Source organism: Heloderma suspectum, chromosome 4, assembly GCF_057233095.1.
Source record: "Heloderma suspectum isolate Gila_16-S chromosome 4, 16-S_ref, whole genome shotgun sequence".
NCBI classification, from domain to species: Eukaryota; Metazoa; Chordata; class Lepidosauria; order Squamata; family Helodermatidae; genus Heloderma; species Heloderma suspectum.
Window position 1 is genome coordinate 193,602,748 of NC_139461.1, and position 21,021 is coordinate 193,623,768.

Below are 21,021 nucleotides of genomic sequence, written 5' to 3' on the forward strand. Positions count from 1 at the left end.
CAAAATGTACAACCAAGTCAGAAACATTTTTAAATACTATTTAAAAAAAAATTGCACTGGAAATAATACTAAAAGGCCAACAGTCTTCTTTTTTTTTAACCACTTATAAATGCCATCAATATTTGTACATTAATCAATTGATTTCAGTTACCCTGCACATTATTTCCAAAGTAATGCTCTAGGTCACTAGTCTTCAACAGATGGGTCAGGGCCCATAAGTGGTTCACACCAGTGGAGGCACCACTGCCATTTTCTGTCCATCTGTGGGCCTTTCAAATACACAGCATGTGCTCCCCTCCCCAGAGGAGGACAAGGGTTCCTGTGCTTGTAACAGGTGATTTCAGGAGGCACAGCTTTATGTGCTGCCTTTTCCCCTTTCATGGCAAGGTGTCCCTACTGGAATTCCTGCTCCTACACAACTACTATAAACGCAATAGCCTTGTTCTCGTTTTTTTGCATCTGGTCACTCCTGGAGGGAAAAGGAAAAAGATGGGCAAAGAATTTAAACTAAGTCCCACATTGCAGGCTGGGATGACAGGCAAGGTCCTAGATCTGATCAGACTGAAGACTACAGGGCAGGTGCTACGCTTATTAGCATCTCTACACATTGTACACATTCAACCTGATTAACTCAGGTTAGTTACATATATATATATATATATATATATATATACACATACACACACACACACACACAATAGAGATTGACACTGTAACAAATTACATTCAATTAACACAAAGAACACTTTCTGTGGACATTGATTGACAAACTATAAACACCTTTAAAAATTATTAACATTCTGGGATATAAAAGAGTCTGGAGTATAGTGCGGTGGAATGTAGGCCACCGACTTAGGTTGTAGAAAGGCCCAGACACATCTCTTTGTTCAGCCTTAAATGTCCGAGTCTCATCTCTCAGCCTAAAGTATTTCTTAGGATCACTGTGGAGATAAGTGAGACGACAGCTGTTGGACAATGTTTTGTATACTCAGGTGCTATAGAAATACATAATAAATCCACCTTGTTATTGAGTAGCACATTTATCAAATCAATTCAAGGTTCAAACAACACTTCTGCTACAGTTCCAAACATACCCAACCTAAGTCAAGCAGAGTCGCACTAATCCAGGGAGATTTGACTACAGCAAGCAGCATGGCGCTGTGCTCCTCGGACTAACCCACTGCAGTCTTTAAGGTCTCATTCCCATTGACCTTCAACTGAAAGTGCCCAAGTGTCGTTTGCATCTCAGCCAGTCCCGAGGCAAAATCCTCACATCCCAGAATACAGTGGCACATTTTTTCCCCTCACCTAGTTGGGGAGGGCCATCATTCAAGAATGTTGTTTCAGGGGTTCACATTTGTCTTGGGAGAAAGAGAATGTTGGAAGACACCTACTCTCCTCCGCCACTCACTCTCATTCAACGAAGTGTTGGTTTACCAAGGTTTCAGTCTTTCAGAGTTACATCGGACATGAATGCTCCTAACAACCTGAAGCTGCCTTGGCACAAAGCCCACACACAACAAGCTTCGAGGGGGGAAATGTTTTCCAGTCACACCATCCATCCCAGGCCATCAACAGCACCCTAGTAAGCGCTCTGCTCCCCACCTCAGACAGATCCCTTCTCCCATAGCTCTCTTTTTTCTAGTGGGAGACAAGTGAGCAGAGCCATTCCCCATGTGTCAGCCTTCAAGGGGCTCATGCCTCCTCTTTGCAAAAACTCCTACGATGAGGAAGTGACATTACCCGAAGACACAATAGTCTCTGGAGAGTCACCCTCATCTTTCTGCGGATGGGAGGAATTGTCCGACCGGCTTCGGCTGAACTCTATCCCTCCAATGATAGGCCTCTTGAATTTGGTCCCAGAGTCTGTGGTGGGACACTTGCAGCACCACATAATCTTGACAAAGGCCCTCCGCATCTCTTTGTTGGTTAGCGTGTAGATGATCGGATTGGTAGCCGAGTTCAGAACTGCCAGAACCAAGAAATACTCAGTCTTAAGGAGGATGGGGCAAGACCTGACTTTGCATCTCACATCCAGCAAGAGAAGGATGAACAAAGGAGACCAGCAGACAATGAAGGCACTTAAAACTATGATCACCGTCTTGAGCAGAGCCAGAGACTTCTCTGAGCTGCGGGTGGCTTTGGCCACATTCTTCCGAAAGGTCAGCCGACGGCTCCTTGTCCTCACCAAGACATAGATTCTGCAGTAAAGGACCACTATGGCCAACAAGATGCCAGTGAACACAGTGGTGCAGAAGAGGATGTAATGCTTATGGTAGAGAGGCAACACAGTGGAACAGTAATCTAGGATGCCGATGCAGTTCCACCCCATAATAGGGAGACCCCCTAATATCCCAGAGATGACCCAGCAGGCACTGATCAGCAGGAAAGAGCGGAAACTATTGCTGCCATTGTGGAGTTTCATCTTCAGCATTGTAATGTATCTCTCGATGGCAATAGCCAGGAGGCTGAAGACCGAAGCAGATAATGCCACAAACATGCTCCCCTCCCTAAGAAACCATTCGGCAGGTGTGAGGGTATAGGTCTTGGGCCCAGACAGCAAGAGGTTGGCAATATAAGCTACCCCAGCCAGCAAATCGGAGAGTGCCAAGTTACCAATGAAGTAATACATAGGTCTGTGGAACTTCTTGGTTTTCCAGATCGTCAGCAGGACAAATATGTTCTCCAGGATGATGATGCAACAAATGATGATAAAGCCCACAGAAGAGGCTTTGATCCCAGAGTCCGTGTTCTCATTTAGCTTCCCTGTGAAGTTGTAATGTTTGTTGATGAGGGCGTAGTTGACATAGTAGCTGACTTCATTAAGGCCCTTCCCATGGGGGCCACTGGTAGAATCCATGGTTGCAGCCTGGACTGCAGTTCTCCAGAAAGCTGCCAAGAGGCGGTGTGAAGCAGGAATTTCACCAGCCGCCCTGGCTGGCTGCAACGTCCAAACGTCTGCGGCTCCAACGTCTAGTACCTTCTGGGTAACCTCAGAAACCACAGTCCTTAAAAGCAGGAGAGAGATAGGCAAAACAGGGTTAGTTTCGAAGAGCAATTATTTTAGTTTACTGCAAGTCATCAGCCAACATTTTGAAGCCCAAACACCAGATCCTGCAGGTTGGCTGTGGTCAGAATTATGCAAATTAAACACCGACAATAAAAATGCCATTCGACTCAATTTTATGTATCATTCATATTTGACTGGTTAAACAAACTTCATCTAGCTTCAGCAGAAGTGATAACCACTTTATGAAATCATGACTCTGATATTAGGTTAAGGTGTTATGTCCCAACACATTAATGTGTATAGCCATGAGGTCAAGATACTCACTTTCTCATTTTACACACAAGATCCACTTATTTCTATCCTGGGAGCCAAATTATACAGTTTACAGTCAGATCACAGCAGAACAATTACAGTTTCTGTCCTTGATTGAAACAGCTCACACATGACAATGTGAGTGAAACCATTAAAACACACACACACTTCATGTCTGCTGATCTCATTAAACAGAAAACCTGAAAACTAGCAGAAGCATCTTAAACACACAAAACGAACATGACTTTTCAAACAAGTAAATGAAGGGAAATGGGAATTGCAGAGTTTTGAGATTTCACCTGCTGCAAGAATTTTCCATCTAATTTCATGTAATTGTCAAAGACTTCCTTGCAGTGCAATCTTAGACATGTCTACTCAGAAGTAAATCCCACTGAGATCAATAAGACTCCACAAGCAAGCATGTATAGGATTGCAGCCTAAGCTATCTCTTAATGCCTCTGACTACCTCAATTATATGGTTCTGTTTGTGTAACGAAAATAACGTTCGTTGGTTCAAAATTTGTATGAGAATCACTTTGTAGGGGAGGTTGAAAGGAAGGTGCAACTGGTACAAGGGGAAAAGTTGTCCTCTAACACCAATATGAACTTAAGCCAAAGTTGTGTCTGTTAAAAAAATAAGCATAAATAAAAAGATAGAGATGTCAAAGGTTGGGAAAAAACTAGTCCTCCCAGACCCCATATCTTTTCCCAAGCCTTCTCATCTCTGGAATTAAAATCAGTAAAACTAGAGGAAAGCTAAGAGATGAAAGAAACCCCTCCTGAGCATTTCTAATTGTGAGGGAAGAAAGAACAGAATGGCTTTTGGCTACAGTCCTGCATGCAGTTTGGAGGTTTGCCTCCCATCGACTTAAGCAGCCAAACCTGTCTGTGTGCTAAATTATCAGGCAAAAAGTGAGATGTAATAGGAGGTATGGAACTAAGGACTAACTGAACACAGAAGGCACTCATGGTATTTGCACTATTTGGTGTAGTCAATTAGCTTGACAAAGGAAGCTAAGTTAAAACATTCAACTAAGCAATTCAAGGAAAGGGGTGGGGGAAATGAAACATGCTAAATTCATCTCATACCCTGCATTCAAGGTTCTTACAACTTATTTTATCCTCACCTATGAGACAGGGTAAACTGAAAAATGCTGACTTTCCCAAGTATACCCAGTGAACTTCATAACAGGGAGTCAATTCACGCATAACTTTTTGCTCTCACATACAATACATAGTAGCATTTAAATGCCACATGCACACTCGCACCTCATTAGTAGTCAGTGGCATGCACACATTTAAATGACTGGGGTTGCCTTACATTAACCATGGAATCAATTATTGCAGAAACATATGAGGCCCTCACTTCTATGTTTGACACCACTAAACAGGTATTGACTCATTTAAACTTGGGAGTTTCAAAAGTATGAACCTGATTTGAGAAGGGCTTTCGAATCCAAGTGATTCCCCACCTCCAACACCAGCATTTCAGCTGCTACATCACACTGGCACGTTCCTCGCGACTGAGGATTCAAGAATGTAAGGGTCCTGGGCTCTCTCAAGTAAACCCTGTGAAAGACGTTCAGTAGATGTGAAAAGCGGGGGGGGGGGGGGGGAAGAGACTGGGAATTGGGATTCCACCCACAATCTCCAATCCAAACTTCCATACATTCTGGAAAGTTCTGAACAGAGCCTACGTGCATATATTCCATGTGCATACCAGGTTACTTTGCCTTTTGCAGGATTCCCCATTGCACAGAGCATGGCTACGTGAATACAGTTTGTACATGTTCAGACCTTTGGCTGAATGTCTGGAAGTTGGGAGTGGCAATAGCCGGCTTGTTGAAAATTTCCCCCTCGCTGCACATACACTGAACATCTGGCATCAGGCTACAGATAGGCATTTAACCATAGACACAATACACTACAACTGAAAAAGCCCTAAAAAATCTTCAGGTCTAGTTTCCCTACACACAATCTTCCCGGGGCAAACCCTTATAATAAATTAGCCCATATGATTAAAGCGGTGAGCAAAACAAAAGAATTCCATGATGGCTTCTGTCAGAGATGTCTATAGCAAGATGATTCAAACAAGTAAGCTGCTCCCACATACTGCAAGGGGGAGAACCAAAGACATCAGCCAAAGCAAACTGGTTGAAAATTCCTTCCGTCCCAATATGTGGCAATGTTTTAAACTCTGAGCTTGAAATCAAAGCTCTCATCCCTTGGATCCTCCAGTGCGTTTAGCATTAGTCCTGTCCCTTCAACATCCCATCTCAGGTTGTGCCTACTTACAAATCCTCAGTAGAAGAAACGAAAATCCTCCTGTTCTGTGCAGCACAGGAGTACAGCCGAAGCAGCTAATCGCTGTTATATTCAGTCATGTCAAGTAAATCAGGGGAACTGTCTAGAGCTCCCCACACAGAAAACTCGCATGCTCTTCTACCAGTGGAAACTTTTCTGCCTGAAAATGACATTCTCTCTCTCTCTCTCTCTCTCTCTCTCTGCTTTTTTATAAAAATAACATCAGAGAATCTCCATCTGATAAATAGTACCTATTCTCTTGTAATATCCATGTCAATCCACGCCACTGTCAAGTTCACAGTGGCAATTATGCATAGCATTCATGTAGCCTGCCTGGCAAAACTATCAGGAAAAGATTAAGGCATTGCCAGGGTCCTTAGCACTCTTCTCACCTTATTATGTTAACCCTCCACTGTGCCTCAGCCTATGCACATACATTCAGACATCCCCTTCTCAGTGGATTCTGTGCCATCAGCTATGAGAAATGATGCCATCAGAGTCTTGAAAGTTAACCTCGGGGTTGCGTTTTTATATGCAAGCGCATTTCATCCATTGCCTGTAACATCAGAGCATGATTGGCATCGGTGAAACAGCCCCCAGAAATCAAATACCACAGACTTACTTACCGGTTCAGCCACCGCACTCCTCAACAGAGGCGGTTCACATGTTCAGCTGCTAGGCATTAAGTATGGAGAAAGTTGAGAGATGAGTTCGCCAACTACGTGCACACGCTCTATCGCATTCCAGGGGAGTCTGCCATTTCAGATTAATACTCCTGGGCAACTTTCTCTCACTTCCCACCAGTTTCTGTTGGGAGGCTGAGTCTTCCCGACTAGCTCCGGCAAAGAGAAACAATTTCCCAACGCAGAGGGCTGAAGGCTACAACCGTATGCTCACTTCCCTGGGAGTGAGCCCCATTGAGCACTGTAGGGCTTACTTCCGAGTCAACATACACAGGATTGCACAAGCACGCACGTTTAAGTCACAGCCCGCTCCAAGGGCTGGCCGTATGGGGCCATGCAATTCCAAGGGGGATCCCATGCGGCCAGTCCTATTTCCCACGTTACCGCGAGGGAAAGCTGAGCTTGCCACCGAGTGCATACCCAAACAGGGAGTTGCGCCGAGCAATCACATCTCCCGCAGAAGTGGACCTGCAGGACACCCGTGTTAGCAAACACGTGTCCTCGCCACATTCACACGTGTGAAGCAGACTTCAGCCCACACCGCGAACGCTCCTCTCCCGCCCGCAGCGTATCTACCCGAGACCCCGCAAGAGCCCGCTTCCCCCGGCGTTCATACCTCGCTCAGGCAGGACACCGCTCTCTCTCCAAAGGCGACCGCATCGCCGGGCCAACAAGCCGGGCCAACTTGGTCACAAAAGCCGGGACGCCTCTGTAGCTCATTTAAAACGTTTCCTTGGGCAAAGGCCAGCCCCGGAGTTTCCTATGATTCTTCGCCCGCCCTCCAGAGGGCCACTTCAGCAGCTCGCCCCAGTTAACTGTTGAGGCGCCGCGGACAGCGCGCGTCCCGGCGGGGGCCGGGCAGCGGGGAAGAGCGAGGCGCGGGGGTCGCGCTAAGCGGGCGCTCCGCGCTCTCTGCCGCTTGCTGGAGCCGCCGCGGCTGTCTTGATTCCTGGGCGGCAGCTCTCGCCCGGGCGTGGCGACGGCAGGGTTAACACCTGTTTCCTTCCTCCCCGCCGGCCGGCTGGCAGCTGGCAGAGAAGTTGTCTGGGGCTGGGTGGATCTGGCGGGGGGGTTTATGCCGAGCGGCCCCGCGTGGAAGCAAAGGGGGCCGGTTACGCGGATGAGGCGCCCGACAGGAGAGTTGCCAAGCCGCTGCCTGGCCCCCTTTGCTGCAGTTCCCCAGTCAAGGCTTCTCCCGGCCGGGAGTAGGGTTGCCAATTTTCCCCCTGGCCTTTGTTCCTATGCCTTTAATGGAAGCTGGATTAAGAGCTGGCCATGCCTGTTCTCCATGCTCTGAAAAGCCTGGCCTTTCTGTAGGGGACCTGCTACGGTTAACAGCATATGCGGTGGTATCCAACGTTAATCTAACTTAAACCCCATTTACTTCAATGTGTTTACTCTAAATAGGACTAACGTTGGACCAGTGGAGGCTGGTGGCTCCGATGACAGTGGGTTTCAGCCAGAACCAATCAGAACTCTTAAGGGAGCTCTCCAAGGTGAATCCATTTTGGACCGCTCCTTTCGAGTTCTGACTGAAACACAAAGCGGATCCACAGCCCCACTGTCATTGGCGCCACCAGCCTCCACCGCATTGGACACAACCCCTAGGAGTAAGCCAAGGGTTGGCAGCCGTATACATGGCTAATGTTTGCAAGATCAAACACCTGTTAAGGGCATCAGACTGCTGGGGGAGGGTGGGGGAGGGCAGTGTGTGAGAAAAGTTGGCAAACCCACACACCCCCAAAAGGAAAGCGTGGGTAGAATGCAACAAAAGTCCTACTTAGAGTAGACCCATTGAAATTTAATGGGGCTTCAGTTAACCATGACTAACTTAAGTCCGTTCATTTCAATAGGTCTACTCCGAATAGGACTTTAGTTGCATTCTACCTAGTATGTGCCAGACAGTTCATATATGCCTGTGTGCATCGTTTGATTAGTCAGCTCTTGTTGACTGGTGGTAACTGAATGTGTAAAGTGACTTCATTGGGAATGTATTGAAGGTGCCATTGGGTGACTTGGAAGTTCTGGCAGTCATGTCAGGGCTGGAATGGATCATTTGAGCAGGGGGTTGGAGTCGATGGTCTTGTAGGTCCCTTCCAACCCTATGATTCTATGACTATGACTATTTGCACATATAAGGCCACTCAAAATGAGAGAGAGAGAGAGAAAACATAGCGACTGATATACTGGGTGCAGGAGAGAAAGATTTACAGGGTTATGGTATGGGCTGAAGTCCCCTTCACGCATGCCTTTTTCTATCTTTGTTAACGGGACATTTGAAGACTGTGGAAAACACACATTTGCTAACATGGCTGTCCTGTAGGTCCACTTGGCCAGGAGATGCAATTGCTTGTAGCAACTCCGTTTGGGTACACACTTAGCAGCAAACTAAATTTTCCCTCTGAGTAATATAGGAAATAGTACTGGCCATACAGGATCTCCCATGGAATTCGATGATCCCATACAGCCAGTCTTTGGAATTGGCTGTGACTTAAACCTGCATGCTTGTACAATCCACACAGAAGTTTGCACAGAAAGGCTATGAAAGGTATCAGTGCAGTTCTTGAGTGGCCAACGGGTGTGTTTTTCTGATTTACCATCACCCTGGTTTGTGAGACAAGGCAGTTAACAGGGAAGTAACAGGGGACTGCTATAGGCGCCCCTCAGCAAGCTCTCCTCACCGGGGTGGGGTGGGGAGCCAGAGAAACATTATGCAACTCTGCTGGCTGGCACATACAAATGAATAAGGCCATGGACATTGTTCAGTAGCAAGCTGTGTCAATGGAAGGTTTTTTCAAAAGCCTAATTGCAGTGTGTGAGGGCATTTTGGGGCAGGGTCCTCCTGGGGAGAGAGGGTTAGCTCTCCCCTCCCCCAGTGCTGAAAACCTCCCCCTTGAAAAATCACCCATTGGAATCCATGTAGGCTTTTTAAAAGCCTAATTGCAGCAGGGAAGGAACAATTGTTTGAGGGGTGTGTGTGTGTGTCATAGAATCATAGAATAGTAAGATTGGAAGGGGCCTATAAGACCATCAAGCCCAACCCTCCATCTGGATGTGTGAATGGCGTCCATACACTCACATTGTGGGCCAAACGCCAGCAGTGGAGCAACCCCACCCACTTGGGGACATGGCCCTGCTGGGCTTCCCCAGAGCCAGTTTGGCACTTGGGCTGAAAAAGTTTGCCTGTCTATGCCTGAATACGACAATGAAAGACAGAGAGGTACTGCCCCACCAGCTAATTCCTTTCCTGGGATAGTCTCCTTTCCAATGGCTGCTTGGTCCCATGTCATCATATATGCATATAAACACACGCACGCACACTGGAAGAAGTGGGACCAAGCCTAATTCTCTCTCTATTCCTGCCCACGCCTCACATTTGGACTGTAGCAAGTATTACCATGACCTCCAATTGTGGCTGACGGACTCAGGAAGTGTTTATCTTCCTCGCTCACTACAACCTGGTAGCCAGCGTCTTGGGGGAGAAGCAGGCAATGCATTCAGCCTCCCCTCAACCTGGTGCCCTTCAGATGTTTTGGACTATAACTTCCACCAGCCCCAACCAGGACCAATGGACAGGGATGACGGAAGCTGTAGTCAGAAACATCTGGAAGTTTCCTTCCTCCTGCTTGTCATCTTTTATTAGGGGTGAGTAACTTGTGGTCCTTCAGATGTTATTGGGCCGCAGGTCCCATCAGTCCTCAGCATTGGCTATGCTGCCTAGGGTAGATGGGAGCTGTAGGCCAAAACATCTGGAGGGCTGTAAGTTGCCAACTCCTACCCACCCAGATGATGGCTTCAAAACACTGCTTTGTTTTCGGCATTTGCTGAAAACCTTTCTTTTCAGGCGTCTCCTGGCTAGGCTAAATCCCAGCCACTGTTTTCATTGATGTTCTCTGCTGTTCTTGAAAACCGTTTGTATTCAATTTGTTGTATACTGCTCCCATAGCTTTTGACCTGGAGTTTATAAATACGATAATAAATAAAAGAAGCAACCGTTGCCTCCTTGCCCCTCAATGCCAGTTCCTGGGTTGGAGGAGGAGCACAGTGGATCATGATCTTTCTGTTCCACACCAGCCCAACAGCTAAAAGGAATGTATCTGCTTGGCAAGCGCAAGGTCCCAGGTTCAACCTGACATCCCCAGTTTTTAAAGTGATGGGAAAGCCCTTTGCCTGAGACCCTGAAGAGCCTGCTTCCAGTGAAAGTAGATACTGGACTAAATCCATAGAATCATAGAATAGTAGGGTTGGAAGGGGCCTACAGGGCCATCGAGAACAACCCCCTGCTCAATGTGGGAATCCAAGTCAGAGCATCCCTGACAGAGGGCTGTCCAGCCTCCTCTTGAATGCCTCCAGTGTGGGAGAGCCCACCACCTCCCTAGGTCATTGGTTCCATTGTCATATTGCTCTAACAGTCAGGAAGTTTTTCCTGATGTTCAGCCGGAAACACATCCCTGTTTTTCCATTGCAGCTGGTCATTAGAAGAATGATGTAACATTCAGAATTGGTGCCTGAATTTTCATTTTCCTTCCCCATCGCATTTTCCTTCTGTGTCATGTCTTTTTTAGATGGCCGTTCCGAGAGCAGGGACTGTCTGGTTTTATTGACTTGTAAATCACTCTGAGAGCATTTTTGTAATTGAAGAGTGGGGTAAATGCTTTAAATAAATGGACAAATAGTCTGAGCTGGTAGAAGGTAGCTTTCCGTGCTCCATACCTTTCTGTGTTCCTCCCAATAACTTGCCCAAGTGGTAGAAAGTTTCAGGGTGGCTTTTCAAAGTGTACTGGAGACTCGGGATGTTTTTGTAATATCTTTTTATTTACAAGTATACAGGTCAAGCAGGCAGGCAGGAAGTAGGCAAGCAGGGCTAGTCCCAAAGCAATACAATTCCTACAATTCCTGAAGACAGCTTCCCCAACCAGATTAAAAGCATAGAACTGTTTTCTCTTTCTCTAGCCCAGTTTAAAATGTCCCTTTCAGCACTCACCCAGCTGTGGACTGTTAGGTAAAAAGATCTGCCTGATGGGCTATCAATGACTATTAAGGAAACCAATGGGGGATTCGGAGCAGGACTCTAGGACAGACTGGGCAGAATGAGCAGAAAGGCCTCCAAATGCAACAGGGCCAGCTTACCACATATTGAAGCGCAACAATACACATTACCATGTAAACTTTAGATCAGGAGTGTCGAACTCCTTTCAGCCCAAAGAGGGGATTCTACTTTAGAGAAGCTCTTGAGGGCCATGTTCCAGTGGTGGGTGGGGCCAAAGATAAACAGGGTGGGGTCAACTCCCCCCCCCCCGGAATATTTAAGTTTAAAGCTCCTACTGCCAGTAACTAAGCCTTAGAGAGGCATTTTACCCTTTTAGAAGGGGGGGGGGGAGAAAGCCGGGAAACTAACAAACAATTGGTTGTTGGGGGTGGAGGGAAGAGGCAGGGAAGCAGGGGCCAAGACTGGAGCCCCAGGTGAGCTGAATGTGGTCCCCAAGCCTGAAGTTCTGCAGCCCTGCTTCAGATTCTAAAGCAAAGATGGGGAATGAGTGACCTCCTAAATGTTGCTGGACAACAATTCCCATAATTCCTCACCATTGGCTATGCTTACAAAGGCTGATGGGAGTTGCAGTCCAACAATACATGGGAACTGCATGCTCCCCACCACTGCTCCCCCCTATCACCACCTGGGTAGAACCATTAAATTCAGAGTCCCAAATAGAGCTTTACACAGATGGCTTTTCCAAAATCTGTCCTCCAATTTCCAGAAAGTTTTCTTCTCCCATGAAAGTGGCTTCCATTGTTCTGCCTCATTCTTAGGACAGTCTATAATTTATGTTGAATTTCTTTTGGTGGTGTTTTTGAGCGTACCTAATCACAGCCAGCCTCCCAGGCTGCCTGCACGTCCTGATCTGAAAAAGCCCTATGGGAGGAGTTACCTCGTGGTGCCTTAAACTGGGCTTTAACTGAAGTGTAGGAAGCTGAGGAGGCTACCGGAGTCCAGAGAGATGATTGTACAATGAAAAACAGGATACGTATGCTCACTGCTCGGCCACCTCCTAAGTAAGGTAAGCCCAAGAAACCCAGACCCAGCCCTTGCAAATATTCTCCAAAATTTCTTCAGTATTGAATTTCTTTTTGAAACAATTTCTCTTCTATCAAATGGAATGAGAATGGTTGAAAAAATATATGGAATAATTTTTTGGCACAGCACTAGTCTGAAATTACCTGACTGCACCACTGAAGGAAACACACATTGTTCACCATCACCTATAGGGTATATGAGAAGAATTAAGGGTAGTATCCAGTGTTAGTCCTATATAGAGTAGACCCATTGAAATGAACGAGACTTCGGTTAGTTGTGACTTAACTCCCATTCATTTCATATGGGTCTACTTCATATTGGATACTACCCCTAGAAAGGAGCTGCCTCTCTTTGCTAGCATAACTGCCTAGTACAACCCATAACCACAGAATAGTAATATCATACAGTGAGGTTCAGGCGGAAATGGCTGTTCTGTTAAAAGGACAGCTATCCTGAGGCACTCATCAGCCAAAATTATCAGAGAGCAAAAAAGAATATGTCACTTAGGCACGTTTTTTGTTTCTAACAGTTTCAATTGCTGCACGCCCCTTTCTGAATGACTCAGATAAGGCTACATGGTCAGGCACCCCTACGCAATGGAGCTATGCACACTCATGTTTTGAGTCAATAAACATAGAACATAACAAGAAGGTATTAATTTGCAACTGTCAGAGAAAAGGCATGGAAAATAGTTTGAGGAAACCCTTCTGCAACTGCCTCAGAATTACGGATTTCACATGTTTTGCTAAAGGAAGTAAGCTAAGGGGCTGAAAACAAACAATCCATTCCTTTCTTCATGAACCTAGGTATCCCACTCGGAGGGATTAATGTGTCAGGGTAGCATTCTATAATGGGGAAAGAATTGACTCAAGAAGTTTGGTAATGGGATTAGGGTGCAATCCTATTGTTTCCGCCCTCGATCACAAGCCTCCAAACTTGAAGGCTTAATGATCCAATGCAGAATGGGAAGTGCAGCGGAGATTGTTGCCTCCCCGTCCTCCCGCTCTGCATTTTTGCTAGACGGGCTTTTTGCCTGTCCAGCTGGAGCATTTCAGAGGGGGAAGGAAGGAAGCTGGAGAGGCCTCAGGATAGCTCATATCCTGGCCTCTCCAGTCTCCTCTCCCCCACCCCATGCCCACCGAAACACCCCCTTTCCCCATCTTTCTGTGCTGGCTGCAGTCTCGCATCTAGGAATCCAAAATATCCTATGGCCCCTCAGATGCTGTGGAAAAACGTCTAAAGTTCAGCCTGATGTAGTCATGACCGAAAAAGCATCAGAGGGGCCATATTGATGTGAACAAAAATGAACAGCATTAGATACTCCACAGCAGGAGGCATTGGAAGAGATGTGAATGTGCCTTAGTTCTGAACATTTCAAGAGCTCTTTGTATACAGGAGCATGTAAAGCAGATGTCTGTGATTCTATTATTTCTTTGCCATTCACACAACAGCTGCTTAAATATAATCATGTCCATAACATGCTTAACTCAGAGATCATTTAAACTGAGAAAGGAACCGGAGGACAAGTTCATCTTTAAAGAGCCTGCACCCACTTCAAGGTCTTTCTGCTCACCATAAAGGCACTCATTGGCTGCATTGCTGCTAGATTGGTGTTTGAGATGCCCTCAGAAGGCACCGAATGAAATGGCAGAGGCTTATCTGATGCTGGAGATGGAGAGACTCAAGGCAGAGCTTTCCATCCTGTACCAGAGGGCAGAGTTCAACACCTGCAGGAATGCTCCCACACCCCTAGACCTACTTTTGAAAAACTATTTGGGGACAGCTTTGGGGCAAACTGTGACTTTGCTGAGAATCCTTGTCACCACACCTATGACAACAGGGGAAGCAAAGCAGTCATTCCCAGCTCTGAAGAGGATCAAAACTTTCCTGCAGAACACCATGTCAGACTCAGCGCCTTGGCAATGCTGTCCATAGAGAAACAGATCATTAAAGAAATCTTGGATTTTAAACACCAGACAATTGAGCTGTTTGCTGGACAGAAAGAATGATGGGCCAACTTTCTCTACAGATGAGGTGTGCCTCAGTGGAGGAAAGAGGTGGCTGTAAGGGGAGGTGGAGGTGACACTCCTAATCTCCAGGTGAACCCAGCACAAAGGTAAGAGACGTTCCTGTACTTTTTTGGAGTTGCTGCACACACTGTTTTACCCTTTCCTAACTTGTTTTGTCTCCTATCCTCATTTTCCAGAGTCCTCCAGAGAAGCTGCTGAAGGGAACCAGCTCTGCCTCAAAAAGTTTTGTGCTCAAGCCCCACATCTTTTCTCCCAGTGCAGACGCAAGTGCGAAAGCCACCAGCCCTTTTCCACAAAGGTAAGAGATCGGAAAGTTGGACTTACTGTGAAGTGTCCTTCTGGTCAGCAGAGAGTGGATTCAACAGCAAAGGTTTAACTCTTCCACCTTGAGAAGGAAGAGCCAATGAAATTTTACTTCTGTTCCTGGAGGAAACTCAGTTGCAGAACCTGCTGATAGCAGTAGAATCCTCCGAAATAACAAACTAAAAAATTTAGAAAAGATAAACAATTCCCACCAACTATGGGGAAAAAACAGTGAATGAGTACTGAATGGGATAGAGGCAAAGGAAGCCCTATCTACCTAAGGGGCACTGTGCGAAGACAAAGATTAAGTCCCCCATGTCCTCATGCGATAGGAGTCACTGAAACCTCAGAGTGGGCTTGTTGGGTCCACTCTGCGCTGACCAGAAGAGCATTTCATGGTCAGTCCAACTTTCCATTCTCAGTCAGCAGAGGAGTGGCGCCAAGAGGAAAGGGATGTCCAACAGCAGTATCCCTCCCCCAGACTGTCCTGCTTTGACTGGAGCAAACTCTAACTGCAATGATTGTTATCCAGTGGGGTTCAGGCTACAACAGAGGTGGTCTACATCCAGGCAGAGGTCAGAACACAGGCAGTTAGTCAGACAAAGAGGATTAGGCAACAGCAGGAGTAGTCAATATAACAACCAAGAGGTCAAACACAGTAAATCAGTCCGGTACATTACACAGTCCAGAAGCAGAGTTGTTAGGCAGTCCAAAAGGTCAGGAAATAGAGCAGCAATCACAGGGTATGGTTCAGGAGGCAAGGTACATGGCACAGAGGTTGGATGGATGATGTTGTCCCAATGTTGGCTGGGTTTTCAGTGAAGGCTTTTCAGCCTGAAGGCTGCTGGACCCCACACAGAGTTCAGCTGCAGTAATCAAAGCTCCTTTTCCAGAGCCTTACTCCTGAGGAGTCACTTTCTCCTGAGGAGATCTTTTCTGGAGGTGAACATTCCTTTGTGCAGGAGCCCTAGTAGTCTGTCACTTGAGAGTCGATGACACTCCCAGGGGTCAGGGGGTTGCTCAGAGAGAGAGTCCCTTTCTCCTGACAGGGATGGCCCTGCAACCATCTCCCCTGAGGGCTCAGCCTCCAGTGGGTCTGGTGGCAGTCCTTGGTCTGCAGTGCCCTGGGTTTCTGGGGTGTCCACCTCTTCCTGAGGGGGACTCCTCTAGTGAGGGCATGATACAGGCAGGCACAGTGACTCACAGAACCTCTAGCAGAACCTGGCAACCACAGGATGCCTCAGCCAAACCATACCGGTCAAACTCGTAATGCTGAATAAAGGTAGAAGAATGAGCCAGGTAGCAGCCCTGCAAATATCTTCCAGGGGTGCTTGGGTAGCTAATGCAGCAGAGGCGGCTGCCTCTGTTACCAGATGGACTATAATTCTGGAACAGGCTTGCTGGAAGAACAGTAGGCCAAGAGATGCAGTCTCTGACCCCACCAGCTAATAGGACTTCTGGACACTTGACACCCCTGACTCTCTTTGTTGGAACATCACTGACGAGAGACCCTGGTGTCCTATGTATATGTGATGTAATTTTTTAGCACTCTCTGCACATCTAACTTATGCCACAACCACTCCCTCTGGTGGGAATGGTTGGGGCAAAAATCAGGCAGGACAATATCCCGAGATGGATGAAAGGTGGTGTTTGTTTTAAGAATAAATGCTGGATTAGTACAGAGAGTCACCCTGTGAGAGTGAAAAATGCACAGCTCCTCTCAGTTGGAAAGGGCACAGAGTTCCGTAACCCTTCTACCGTAGGTGGCTGCCACTAGGAATACACCTTCCAGGTGAGTTTCTTGAGAGGATAGAACACCGAGGTTCAAAAGGCGATTTGGTGAGAGCTGGAATATGACATCAAGGTCCCAGGTAGGGAACCTATATATGGGAGGTGGAGATAGAAGAGCCAACCCCTCAGAAATCTCTTGACTTGAGGGTGATGTGCAACAGCTCCCAGAATTGTATGCAAGGCTGCCACTTGACACTTTAAGGTGTTGGTGGCTAAGCCCTGCTCTAGACCAGATTGAAGGAAGTCCAGAAGGTGAGGGAATCCAGCTTGAAGTGGAGAGGTCTTTTTTCTCTCCTGTACCACCTTTGGAAGATGTTCCTAGTCATTTAATTTTGTTTGTAGAGGGCCTCCTGGAGACTAGGATGGTAGAAGTTGCACCTTCCCAGATGCCATGAGCTAGAAGCTGTCGCCATTCAATCTCCAGGCACAAAGGTGGAGCCACTTCAGGTCCAAGTAGAACAGGGGACCCTGGGTCAGGAAGTTGGGCTGCATTGGAAGCCTTCTGGGAGGTTCGATGCTGAGCTCCTTGAAGTCTGAAAACCGTGGTTGGTGTGGCCAATAAGGAGCCACCACAATCACCTGAGCCTTCAATGCTCTCACCTTCCTCAATACCCTGGTGAAGGCGAAATGGGGGAAGGCATATAGCAGGCCTTGGGGACAGGGCAACAGTGGCCTTTGCCTTGGTGTCCTGGAACCGTGACATGAATTCAGGCACCTTCCTGTTGGATGCATGTGCAAAGAGGTTGAGGATGAGTAACTTGTAATAGTATTAATTGGCTGCCTTTGTGCAGCTCTGCTGACCAGTTTTAAAGTGTTGTGTTAGAATTCCTAATCTGTAGTAACTCAGATATATATTTGTACTTGTATATGCAGGCTCAGGGGATGGGGGTTGCAGTAGATAATTGGCTCTGACCCTCATCCCCAAGTCACCATTTTGCATCTGGCCCTGCCAACCTCAGCCACTATTTTGCAGTTGCCTCTGGTTGGCGGACCTCTGGATTCTAGTAAAAAACCAAGTAGATCCCACCAGCCTGAAGCCTGCTAACTCCTACTCTAACACTCAGGGACAGAAGTCCAGAAACTGCAATTGGTTGTTACTTGGAGATATGTGCCTCCACATCACACTTTACATATATACTGCCGCAAATGGCAATAGCACACTAGTGTACCTATGCAGCTGGAAAAAGTGTGAGTTGGCTCTTAGTCACCTGCTTTACTGGGTCTGATATCTACCTTCAAATAAGGAAGTTTAACCCAAACTTTACATAAGCCTTGTTCTGCTCTTTGTAGGAAAAAACATGCCCTGATGCAGTGCAATCTCCTCCTCTACTCTGGAGTCTTGCATCTTTCTAGCAAACAGTCTACCATTTTAGGTCAGTTCTGAACATCACATAGTTTCCTTGCATCCCATTACAAGAGATAAAATGCTTCATTCTCCCAACTGCTCAATTCCTAAAGCGTTTACAAACCACACTGGTACACTTCTAGACTACTACTTTTGTGGAATTGGTGATCTAAATCAGTGCAGGCAAAGCCATTCACACTAAGCAAAACAAAGGAGCATAGAAAGACATTCAACAAAGCTGTTCCTGGAAGTGCCAAGGTTTAGATGTGGTCATTCCATAGTACATTTCAGTTCTGTGCAATTACTCTACAGAGGAAAAGTTCAAAGAATGGCCTGATAAAATTTGGGAAAACTTTAAATATGTGAACTACGGGCCACAGCTGGGCCTACCATGCCAGCTTGTGGTTTTGCAGAAAAATTATTGTATATTTGAAGTCGTTATATGAAATACTCAGTGAATGTACTCTGTATGGTCACCAGCAAAACAGACAGTTTCATTTCTTTATGGAAAGCAATCCAGAGCGCAAAGGCAGCCTTACCCAGGTTAACCCTGTCCTTCAATTGTATAAGAGAGCTGAAGAGTTTTGTTCAACCTGCTTAAAATTGCCACTGAATGATGAATCTTATATAAGCAGGAAGAACTATTGTAAAAAAGGTCAGTGCGTGTCTATGTCCTGACTCAGACATGTGCATCTTAAAGAGGCATGACCTGGGTCGGATGGAGGGAAGCCTCCCAGCATCTGTAACAGCCACAGGTTCACAAACCAGCTACAGGATCACGTTCACCTTCCATCCCTCTTCTTGTCCCTCCACCAGATCGCTCATTCACCACCAGAGCGATACCTTTCCTGTTTTTTGCTAGGAGCAGCAAGGAAATTCCTTCCTCTCTTTGCCCCCCCCCCCCAAAAAAAAAGCATGACAAGGTACTATACTGCTGTGAGAGTGAATAGCAGCAGCACACTCCTTGCCTGGAAGAAGATCTTGTGATATAACTGCCTATGGTTGCTTTGGAGGTCTGTGGCCACAACAGGCACAGTGAGGCTTTTTTCTACATGCTGCCTTGATAAGAGGCTGCCCTGTCTGAACCTAAATGGTGAACCTGTTGCTTATAAGAAGGCCTGGAATTAACAGAACTTTCATGTTTCAGAACTTTATAGTTTAACTGCTAGTAAAATTGGATTGCAATGATGTAATCGCAGCATCTGGCTCTAAACTGATTTAGAACTGATTCTAATTTGCAAAAAAATGTGTGTAGGCAAGACCTTAAATTAAGCAGACTATTTATTTTTCACAGCATCCAATGGCAAACTCCATTTGCCCCACACATGGCTAGAATCATAGGATGGTATCTGTCTTCAGCAATGTCATTTTTACTCAGATCTAGCTGGGCTGAAGAATGAATCACCATTTACTGGAAAGTATTTTAGTGCGATTGGAAGATGGGAACATTAGGTTGCCTAAAACAATTTGTTAATAAGATAGGTTTGTGCATGCAGTATTCAACATGTGTCATTTGCAGCAGCTCAGAATGCATTAAAGCAAAATGGTGGAGACAGACTTGAGGCAGTCCAGAGATTTTGAGCCATTGCAATTTGCAACCATCTTGTTTAAGATTATCCCTTCCATAATGGGTAGGTAAGGTGGATCAGTTTTTTGTCGATGTTCATTGAGTCTAAAAATTCCATATCTTCTTTTTCGAGTCTAAAATCAAAGACCTGGAAAGAAAAGAAAAAAGGAGAGTGTTAGAACATACAGCTATAATATTCTTGGCACAGTGCTGATAATTAAACTATAGCATACTCAATCTTTGTTTTGCTTTATACAACCTACTACTACTCGGAGACAGATAATAGGGTTTTTTTTCAGACTTGAAGGCAGATTGAAAGGAAGATTGCTGCTGCTCATGGTGTGTACATTCATCCCACCTTCATGTCTGGCAAACAGGTTTTGCGGGGGGGGGGTGTTTGTTTCAGAACCTGTTTGACCGGAGGTGACAGGGGGATACAAGAATTGTGTGCATACAACATGGGAATCAAGGACCAGTGTTTGGAAGCAAATGTAAAACCGCTTAACTATCATGGATAGCTTTCTTTTTTATTTAGATCAGCAGAAGTGGGTGCCTTCCTTGCACAAAGGAAAACTAGAGGGTGGAGTTGATACCTTCTCTGAAGCCAACAGATGCACAGCACCAGTGAGAGAGAGATCAATGTTGCTAAGGTGCCTAGATGACTTTATAAGCCCTCTCCTAAACTCATTATCCTCAGTCGATAGTCACTAGTGCTTGCCTTGATATCACTATGGCTACAATCAGTGGGAGTGAGAAATTACCTCTCTAGAAGCAGGAAAAATGCGTATCACCTCAAAAAAAGTGTGCCAACTGTGGTGCCCATTACATGAGCACCACAATCAACACTGGACACAGTGCAGATGGGCTAAGTTTTTATTGTGGAGGTTCAGAGGCATATCCAACTCCCCCCAAAACAGCTGAACAGATGCAGCTGTATAGCAATGAGCAAAGCAAGCTCATCTCAGAAATTTCACAGGGTCTCACTACAAGACTATGCCAGCAAACTCACATTCTCCCTCAGAGGTGAAGAATTTTCCAGAAGCTTGAGAAGCGTGCTAAATACAGGTTTCCCAAATTATGTCTTCACTGGAACCCACAAAAGAATAAAGCTGTGTTTAACTTCCACAGGGCATTTAAAGGAATCAGGTTCACACACCATAGATATAAATGTGCTCTCAAAAGATTTGACAGCTTGAAAGCCTTGTTTACATCAACAAGAGAACTTTCGTCCAAGAGCAGAGCTTTGAAAAGAGAAGAGTTAACGTCACTAGCTTTCCTGTCAAAGTAATGCAACAGTACCACTTTAAAGGGAAGCAGGCTGGTGTTTATCACAGTGGACCAGGCCAATAGTACATATATTTTGACTCTGAGGGCTTCTGAACTTATAATTACTGTAGCCTGTTTACTGCCTATATAGCAGTAACATAATTATCTTCTAGCTTAAGTTGTGGGCAGGGAAAGGAACCATAGTATCTTCAGCTCTCTGCAATCAAATGTACAGCTCGGTCAAAAATGCCTCATGTATGCAGTTTACAGCCACCATTGGCATTTCTCAACTGGAGGGTCTGAGCAGATTTTCAGCCAAATAAAAAGAAAACAAAGA

The 21,021-nt window shown here is 46.0% G+C and overlaps 2 protein-coding genes across 7 annotated transcripts in view; both read right to left on the reverse strand.

Moving 5' to 3' along the window:
* Positions 1-749: 749 nt before the first annotated feature.
* On the reverse strand, positions 750-14,843 carry S1PR1 (sphingosine-1-phosphate receptor 1). Of its 3 annotated transcripts, none has more exons than XM_084851694.1 (2): positions 14,737-14,843; positions 750-3,008 (listed from the first exon to the last, which is right to left on the reverse strand). In XM_084851694.1, exon 2 carries the CDS (start codon positions 2,858-2,860, stop codon positions 1,721-1,723), a length of 1,140 nt encoding a protein of 379 aa, XP_084707820.1. In that variant the 5' UTR covers positions 2,861-3,008; positions 14,737-14,843; the 3' UTR covers positions 750-1,720. The 3 variants fall into 3 exon arrangements, with proteins under 3 accessions (XP_084707820.1, XP_084707818.1, XP_084707819.1); XM_084851692.1 differs by lacking the exon at positions 14,737-14,843 and adding an exon at positions 6,926-7,225; XM_084851693.1 differs by lacking the exon at positions 14,737-14,843 and adding an exon at positions 6,253-6,579.
* Positions 14,844-18,006: 3,163 nt separating this feature from the next.
* LOC146347888 (uncharacterized) overlaps positions 18,007-21,021 on the reverse strand; it is a 103,572-nt gene continuing 100,557 nt past the window's right edge. The window contains exon 8 of one of the 4 annotated variants that reach the window (XM_084851741.1): positions 18,007-19,566. Coding sequence is in view for 1 of the 4 variants with exons in the window: in XM_084851740.1 (XP_084707866.1) it covers positions 19,465-19,566 (102 nt within the window). In the remaining 3 variants the exon portion in view is untranslated. Of the gene's footprint in view, positions 19,567-20,621; positions 20,660-21,021 lie in introns of those variants that run through there. The other 3 variants (XM_084851742.1, XM_084851740.1, XM_084851744.1) reach the window with 3 other exon arrangements.